Source organism: Triticum aestivum, chromosome 2D (assembly GCF_018294505.1).
Source record: "Triticum aestivum cultivar Chinese Spring chromosome 2D, IWGSC CS RefSeq v2.1, whole genome shotgun sequence".
NCBI classification, from domain to species: Eukaryota; Viridiplantae; Streptophyta; class Magnoliopsida; order Poales; family Poaceae; genus Triticum; species Triticum aestivum.
In genome coordinates, this window is record NC_057799.1 from 305380016 (window position 1) to 305389120 (window position 9105).

A 9105-nucleotide genomic window follows, 5' to 3' on the forward strand; every position below is an offset into this window, starting at 1 on the left:
AGAGAGTGGACCGCTGAATATAGATGGGGGAAGGTGATGAAGATGTTGGGGAAGATGACAGGTATGTTAGTGTAGATCGCCGTCACACGATGATTGCCCCGGCGGCGTTCCGGCGCCACCGGGAGAGAGGAGGAGAGAGCCCCCCTCCTTCTTGTTCCTTGACCTCCCCCCTAGATGGGAGGAGGGTTTCCCCTCTGTTCCTTGGTCTCCATGGCGGCGGAGGGGCGGGAGCCCCTCCGAGATTGGATCTCTCTCTCTCTCTCTGTTTCCTTCTATTTGTGCGTTTTCAGATTCTGGCCTTTCACCGTTTCTTAAATTCCCGGAGATCCGTAACTCCGATTGGGCTGAAATTTTAACATGATTTTTATCCGGATATTAGCTTTCTTGCGGAGAAGGAAGGGCGCCAACCGCCTTACGGGATGGCCACAAGGGTCCAGGGCGCGCCCTACCCCCTGGGGGCGCCCTTGTGGCTTGTGGGCCCCTCGGGCATCGTATCGCGTTGATTCTTTTTTCAAAAAATCACATATATTCCAAAAAAATCTCCGTAAGTTTTTATCGCGTTTGGACTCCGTTTGATATGGATTTTTTGCGAAACAAAAAATGCAACAAACAGGACTGGCACTGGGCACTGGATCAATATGTTAGACCTAAAAATAGTATAAAAAGTTGTCAAAAGTATATGAAAGTTGTGAAATATTGGCATGAAACAATCAAAAATTATAGATACGACGGAGACGAAAATCTGCACCATCTGCTCGCAAGCTGCCCTTCTTGAGGTAGGTTTGGCACGATGTGCTGGCCTGGTGTCGTTCCATAGCCTCAATCCCCGGCAACACGGTGACCTTCTCCGAGTGCTGGATGACGATCTCACATCATGCCCCAATGGTTATCATTGTGGGCTCTCCCCTCTCATCATGCTGACTGCGTGCTGCTTATAGTGTCACCGTAATGCTTGCATCTTTGATGGCATGCGGCCTTTCACATCAAGCGTCCTGCAGGAAATCCAAGACCAAGCACGGCTATGGGCAAGGGCAGATGCTAAAGGACTGATATCATCCTTTGTGAGACGTAGTTCTTAGTCTTCGTGGCCTTCGTGAGACGTAGTCCTTGGTCTTTGTGGGGTAGAACATCCCACTCACCTTGTATGCTCTCGTCACCGTGTAATGCCATTGCACTTGTATCACATGATTGTACCAACACTTTGTACTGGTTTTCCAACTTTTTTTTTCAATGGAAAGATACACAATCTTTGTGTATTCGCGAAAAAAAAAGCTTCGCAGCCTGCATTAGTCTGGATATGCAACTGATTACTTTTGGTTAATTATGCATCGCTATCCAACTGCATGAGCCGATGAAAGAAAGAACCGTGATTTAGCAGTAAATGGAGAATCAACAATGTTGTTTTAATCACTAGAAATATTATGTCCCCGTTGCAAGACAAATATTATTGAAAGCCTACAAATGTTATTTGTAGCATATATAGTAGTATTGAAAGCCTACAAATCGAAATTCCAATCACGCGGATGGCCACAAATTGTCTCGTTCGCGCGCTAAATGGAGAAGGTAGGGATGACACTCACACCCCGTCGTTCTTGCTGCCGCGGCCACGCGGTGCCCAGAACTTGAGCCTGACCTCCCGCTTCTCCAGCATCTTCTCCACCTCCTCGATGGGGAGTCCCTTGGTCTCCGGCACGCAGACGAGCACGAAGGCGAGCGCTGCCACGGACAGGCAACCGAAGATGAGGAACGTCCACGCGGGGCCGATGGCCCCCGTCAGCGTCAGGAACGACTGCGCCACTACGAGGTTGGACACCCAGTTCGCGGTCGCCGCCACGCCACCGCACACACCGCGGTGCCGCAGCGGGTAGATCTCTGAGTTGACGATCCAGGGCACCGTGCCCATCCCCGGCGAGAAGAAGGCGATGTACAGAGCCAGCCCCACCATCGCCAACCAACCGTATCGGCTCGGGCAGCCGCGCGTGTACCACAGTCGCCCCTCGCCGTGGCACGCGTCGCGCACCGTCGCGTTCGACAGCAGGCACGCGCCCGGGAGCAGCTTGCTGCCGGCGCCGGACGCGCAGAAGCCGCACTCCGTCGAGCTGGCCTTGAGGCACCGGGTGCAGTCCCAGCCGGAGCTGCTCGTCCGGTAGTCCGGGCATGTGAGGGAACCATCGAAGTGTCTGGTATCGGCGCTGCCGACGGCGGGCGAGTGTGTGGTGGTCTGGTGGAACACCGCGGAGAGCAGGGCAAGCGACGCGATGACGCCGACGAGGCTGATCACCAGCAGCTTCCTCCGGCCGGTGCGGTCGATGAAGTAGATGCTAACGATGGAGCCGAGCGCGTTGAGGCCGGAGGTGACCAGCGAGAGCGCGAGCGCCGTTTGGTTGGAGGCGAACCCGGCGAGCTGCACGATGCTCGGGCTGTAGTACATCACGGTGTTGATACCCACGAGCTGCTGGAACACCTGCAGCCCGACGCCGGCCACCAGCGCCCGCCGCACAGTTGGCGTCTTCACCAGCGCCGTCAGGCTTACCTTCTCCGACGAGCCCCGCTCCCGCGCCTCCGCCTCCACCGACTCCTTCAACTCCTGCATCTCCCTCGTCACCTCTTCCTCGGCCATGTATATCTTACGCAGGATCGCCTCTGCTTCCTCCACCCTCCCCTGACATCATCGGTAATTAAGTTCGTCCGTTCATGTAAAGAGTTGGCACAACTTTCTAGTTCAAGGAAAGAATTGATCTTCTAAATAAACAATTAGTACTACCCAAAACTAACCTTTCTGTAAAGCCATCTTGGCGATTCGGGGAGGAAGAGCATGAGGACGAACTGGAACACGGCAGGGAGGCCGGCGACTCCGAGCATCCACCTCCACGTCCCCGGCGCCTTGGTGAACGCGAGGTTGATAAGGTAGGACAAGAACTGGCCGCCGGTGATGAGGAAGCCGTTGGTACTGACGAGCGCGCCCCTGATCCTCGCCGGCGACGCCTCGGAGATGTAAAGCGGCGCCGTCATGGATGCCATGCCGACGCCTAGGCCGACGAAGACGCGGCCGACCACGAGCTGCACGGGGCCCGTCGCCGAAGCCATGACCACCGCGCCCGCGAAAAAGAGCAGGTCGGCCACGAGGATGGACGTCCGCCGCCCGAACCTGTCGTTGGTCCAGCCGCCGACCGCCGCGCCGATGATGGCGCCGGCCACCGCCATGCTCACGATCATTTCCTGCAGCAGCCATAAACTCCATACTGATTAGCAAACGTACGAAAGTGCACCAATACATCAATTCTTATGAGTCTGTTTCGGCCAAGGAGAAGAAGAATTGGATGTTTTAATTACCTGAAGCCATGTGTTCTTGTCGACGGAGCGGAAATCGTCGCGGATGTAAAGCAGTGCCCCTGAAATGACACCGGTGTCGTAGCCGAAGAGGAGGCCGCCGATGCCGGCGGAGAAGGCGAGGCGGAGGACGTAGGGGTTCCGCCAGGAGAGGGAGAAGCACTCCCTGAAGGCCGAGCCGTCGAACCCGTGAGCGCCGCCCTCCATGGCCGCCGGCCAGCCGGATGCCACTCTCTAATCTGTATCTTTTCTCGCTCCTCCTTGGAATGCTCAGTGCTTACGGATGGATGAGGAAGACCGGGTTGGACTGGCACCTACTACTAGTGTGTGTACGTACTCCCTAGGAGTAGTACATGTATACAGACAGGCGCACGCATACAACATTGATTGTCAATTATCCATGTCACGGGTGTGGACGAATAATTGACCATAATCGGAGGAAGATTCCAGTAGATAGGGGGCCGTTTCACTTTGACTGATTTGACAAAATGGATAGGATAGGATAGGGGGCCCATGCTGATTGTCATCTGATGGCGACGATTAGGGGCTAGAAAGCAATGACATTAGTCAGTTGGTACATCCAACCACCGGAGAAGAAGGCATCGTCCTCCCTGATGTGATTCCAAGCCATATTGGTGCTGGTGGAATGGCTGTCTGTTACCTGTCCATTTCAGCACAAGCTACCTGAAGAGCATCAAGCAATTCCACTAGTTTGCACGATTTCTGATCCTGATTTTTCGTTAGTAGCATGACAATAGAAATAAATTTCTAAATAAATAGACGAGCTGTATTTGGGGAACATCACTTCCGCATAATCAATAATTTATTGCCAATTTTAGGAAGCATTAATGAGTCTTTAATTACTTTGCTATGTTTGAGCGTTTTAAGAGTTGTTACCGAAAAAGACTTTAGCCCCGCTTTATATATAGAGCAACCCACATACAACCGATGCAAACCACACCTCACTCACCTAAGGCCAGATACAAAGGTGCGATAAACTACAACAACCACGCATCGAACGACTCGAAGTAGACTACAAGAGGACAGTAAGCATCACTACGAAGCCAATAGAGCACTTCCCGACGATACCGCGAAGAGGTAAAGTTGAGGGTCAACGACACCATGAACTCCAAGACGGTGCCTTCAGGAAGGATACGACCCCAAAGTGCCTACGTTACCCGATCCAAGAATCTAGATTTTCATCCGGAGCACGACAAAGAGAGAGCAGCAACTACAACGGAGACTTCAGGAAGGTGACGACGCCCACGGGCGCTGCCTCCGTGGGCCTGACCGAAGCCAGACAGGGCTTTCCCCCCGGCAAGCATGCTCCTCCTTCGGCCAAGTGCGGCCAGGCATGAGTACCACAACAACACACCTCCACGGACCGTCAAAAAGCAAGCCACCACACCGCCATGCGCCATGGTCGCTAGCTGCACGCACAAGAGCCGCAAGCTTAGCCCACAAGCACCACAACTCCCACCACTGAGCAGCCGCCCAGGAAACACGACGGCCCCAAGGGCCTCCATTGCTGCGAGTGATGAACCGACTGCAAGCTCCGACCGCCGATAGAGCCGATCACACCGATCGGGAGTCGCTAGGTCAGAGAAGAAGTGAAACGGGAGCGGACCATGTCGACAACCGGCAAACCTGCCGGTGACGGGTGGACCGACCGCATTGGTGCCACCAATCACTCCCACCACCTCTCCATACGCCACCCCATGTGGCGCCCAGCCGTAGCTCCCGGCCTGGATCTGCATCTGGCCCATCCCGGTTGTCGGGTTTACGATCCTGATAATGAGTACTAGGGGTACGGAAGAGGGGGCAGATCCTAGCTACGGCATAGGTGTAACACTCGGTGTTTAACGAGTTTAGGCCCCTCTTGGCGGAGGTAACAACCCTACGTCTCGTGCCCCGAGGCTTGGTTTTTCTTGATGGGGATGCTTACAGAGTTTGCTTAACCCCGGCTCGGGAGGAGGAGTGCAGCTTATATAGAGTGCGCTGCAGCCCCACGCTCTCCACGTCACCAGGGCACTTAATGCCATTAAATACAACAGTTACAGGTGTAAAGAGCCTCTACTACGGTAGTTACAGGTAACGGTAGCCTTGACTCTACTTTAAGGATGACTTAGGATTCCTCGACCGTTGTAGCTCCCATGCCATCCTTCCATCTCTCTAGTCCGAGCGGTGGTGGTCCAGTCGAGTGATGGGCGGCCGTCCGAGTGTCGTTGAGGTGTCCGAGTGGACCTCCTGGTATACGCATCTGAGTGCTAGTGTGGTCCAGAGACCTACCAATGATGGTGTGGGGCCCTAGGTGGGCCCCTTATGATGGGTCCTTGACCCTACCTGTAGTAGGTGACCTCATCATTAGCCTCCGAATCAGTTGAGTTTTCGTAGGACAAGCGGAGTGGTCCTTCGGTTAGGTCCGAGTGCTTCAGGGGCACTCAGAATATGTTTCTGAGTCGTGGTTCATTGCTCCTTGGACGAAAACACAACATATTATGGACTATATGTTTCCCTAGATGACCGAGTGTCATTGATTGCCGAGAAAAACCTAATGGGACTCATTTGTCTCCTGGAGGAGATAGACTTGGGGCCCGAGTGAGGGCATGCCATTACAACTCGAGCGATGACGCCAGCGCGTGGTCTGATTCTCTGGGGAGATGCCACTCCTTATCACAGGGGAACGCTAGCGCATGCCTTCTATGAGTCCAGATTTATGAGTCATGCGCCTTGGAGCCCAGTGAAAGGGCCAAGTCAACCCGTGGAGGGGCGTTAAGCTCGCCTCATAGCAATCCTAAAGAAGACTTCAGTCAGGTGTTTAACGTGGCCGAGTGCATGGGTCCTCGTGGAGGATGGTGAGTTGGATTGACGTGAGTCCTTTGAGAAAGGAACAACGAGCAATCAATCGGATCGATTTGCTCCAGAAATCTCGGGATTTGAATTTGTGCGCGCGCGCAAAAGTGGTAACGACGTGCATTAGTGGGGAAAGTGGGGGCTCGGCGCCACGATTTTCGCCCACGAAATCTGCCACGTGTCGCGGCTCCTCTGCGTGACGCCCCGTTGCGGGTGCCGTCGATCCAGAGATCAGCGACGCAGGATTTGGTCTGAGACTTTGTCTAAGATATAAAAGATTGGGGGACCGAGGTCGAGGCTCCAGATCCCCTTCTCTCTCCTTCGGCTCCTCCTCTTCTCCTCTCCACTCGAGCGCACAGAGCACCCGTAGCCATGGTGAAAGATTCCACAGTCAAGGCGGAGCAGGCAAAGAAGGCCGGGAAGGCCTCCTACTCAGGCTCCGGCGCGACGGTTGGATGTGTGTCGGGGGATTGGATCCTCTCGTACATCTCGGCCAAGCGGCTGGAGGACCTCGCTGCGGAAGGCTCATCCCAAAGGACGGGTGGATCCCCCTGAAGGCGGGGGAGGTTGAGCCGCCGCCCTAGGACGAGCGCATCCTGCTGGTCACCCACATCGAGAGGGGCTTCTCGTTGCCTCCCCATTCGTTCTTCCGGGCGTTCCTGGACTACTTCGGTGCGCAGCTCCACCATCTTCCCTCAAATGTTGTCATCTACCTCTCGGCCTCTGTCTCCCTCTGCGAGAACTTCCTCGGTTGCCACCCCCACTGGGGCCTCATCAAACACATCTTCACTTGTCGGTCGATGACGGTCAAGAAGGATTCGCCGACTGGCGAGTAGACCCACGTCACCCAACTGTGTGGGGGCCTGGGCATCCAGCTTCGGGACGGAGCACCTTCCCCAAGATGAGTTTTCCCGACTCAGTCAAGGGATGGCAGGGAACTTGGTTCTACTACAAGGACGTCCCCGGCGCCAACAACCAGTCGGGCCTCCCACCGTACTCAGCGGAGAGGGTGCGGGCTCCAGCGTCTCTTTCTGTGACGAAGGAGGAGAAGACGGAAGTCGGCATCTTGGCCGCCGCCCTTGTTGGGGTCGTGAACACTAGCGTGAACGGGATGGACTTGCTGGAGACCTTCCTCACTTGACGAATCCAGCCACTGCAGGCCAGGGCCCTGTGACGCCCCCGATTCAATCGTACACTAATCATACACGCAAACGTGTACGATCAAGATCAGGGACTCACGGGAAGATATCACAACACAACTCTAAACACAAATAAAAGAAATACAAGCTTCATATTACCAGGGGCCTCGAGGGCTCGAATACAAAAGCTCGAAAGCACAAGAGTTAGCGGAAGCAAGACTGCCTTAAGAAGGCAACCACAAAAGCAACAACAATCGAAAAGGCAAGGCCTCCTGCCTGGGACCCTCCTAACTACTCCTGGTCATCGGTGATCTCCATGTAGTAGCAGGCTCCATCGGGGAGTAGTAGTAGTTGACGGGGGCAGCTGGCTCCTGGGACGCACCGTCTGATCGCAGCAACCGGGTATAGCGGAAAAAGAGGTAGCAAAGCAACCGTGAGTACTCATCCAAAGTACTCGCAAGACTTACATCAGAACTAAGCTAAGTATGCATCGGTATCAAAGGAATGAGCTGTATATGTGGACTGAACTTCAGAATGCCAGAGGAGAAGGGAAAGACTAGCCTATCGAAGACTAGCATCTTCAACCATCTTGTAGCATTTATAAGAGTACATAATAGCAATTTATAATTAACAAGCATGTTGTAAAAATTAATGCCTCGAGATCCTTCCTCGACTCCCTGCAAGGAAGCAATCCTGGAGCCAACATATCCATCTCATGTCTGAAGTATCCATTTCTAGTTGTAATAGATCGGGATACAACTGAGCGTCCGTTACCGTGGACACGACTATTCGAATAGATAACTTTCCTGCACGGCTGCACCACATTACCCAACACGCTTGATTACTCTCGCCAGACACACTTTCCTGGGTCATGCCCGACCTCGAAGATCAACACGTCGTAGTCCTACTAGGCTCCGCAGAGAGGTCCCCGCTGGTCTACATCCTAAGCGCTCCGGGGTCTTGGGCCCATCGCCCTTTGCACTCCGGGTCGTTATGCGATGAGCCGGGACGAGCACCACCTCATCCTGGATGGCACTGGCCCCGATAGGCCCACAATGCTGAACTAGACGTTTGACAGAGTTTTCGGAAGAAACATACGACGCTCTTCAAAATACCTTCTTGAAGTAGACTGAATGATATGTATCAAATTGAAGTTGCCTTTAGATCTGGGATCAGAACAGGACATGTATCACTTTTCACAATCAAACCAATGGGAAAATGCAATGGATGAAAACCATGGATAAGCCCTTTCTCTTTTCTTTCAAGTACCAACACGAGTGCCCATAACTGTTCCCGCATGGCAGTTAGTGCATATAGGCCAGTGGCCAACTCAGATCAAATACCCAAACCCTTAGTGTATTGGGAGCTCACGGAGATGAGCAGAGACTCACGGTCATGTGACCCCGTCGCCCCGTCTCGAGGAAATACGGCAAGGGCCAGGCCCAACCCTCTCTCTCTAGGGCGGTCTACCTACCCGACCGTGCCTCATAATTATCCCGCGGGTGAGGAAGTCTTGGATTAGGGGGTCCTCGGGGTGCTGGCCTGTCTACTAGGGCCGGATTGGTGGGTCGCATTATATCCAGACCATAGACCCTTTTGTGCCTTGGTGTGCACCTGAAGTCAGGATGGAAGATCCCGAGTTTCCTTGATGTAACCAACTATCTGTAAACTCTAGCACCCCTGGTGTCTATATAAACCAGGGGGCTTGGTCCGTAGAGGCTAGAAGAACAATCGCCATCCTACTAGTTAGGGTTTAGTTCCTCTGATCTCGTGGTAGATCTAC

General features: G+C 53.9%; 1 protein-coding gene across 1 annotated transcript; it reads right to left on the minus strand.

The window, feature by feature from the left end:
* Positions 1–1382: 1382 nt before the first annotated feature.
* LOC123052858 (probable inositol transporter 2) lies at positions 1383–3680 on the minus strand. The gene is made up of 3 exons (XM_044476211.1): positions 3334–3680; positions 2776–3219; positions 1383–2662 (listed from the first exon to the last, which is right to left on the minus strand). The coding sequence occupies exons 1-3, from the start codon at positions 3535–3537 to the stop codon at positions 1577–1579; spliced, it is 1734 nt and encodes a 577-aa protein (XP_044332146.1). The 5' UTR covers positions 3538–3680; the 3' UTR covers positions 1383–1576.
* Between the last annotated feature and the right edge of the window lie 5425 nt (positions 3681–9105).

What these genes read in the sequence shown, in the direction of transcription:
- LOC123052858 (XM_044476211.1), bottom strand. Translation starts at nt 3,537, where the DNA reads ATGGAGGGCGGCGCTCACGGGTTCGACGGCTCGGCCTTCAGGGAGTGC. An exon ending in ACAAGAACACATGGCTTCAG is followed by an intron (nt 3,220 to 3,333) that starts GTAATTAAAACA and finishes TGGCTGCTGCAG; the next exon opens with GAAATGATCGTGAGCATGGC. An exon ending in CAAGATGGCTTTACAGAAAG is followed by an intron (nt 2,663 to 2,775) that starts GTTAGTTTTGGG and finishes CGATGATGTCAG; the next exon opens with GGGAGGGTGGAGGAAGCAGA.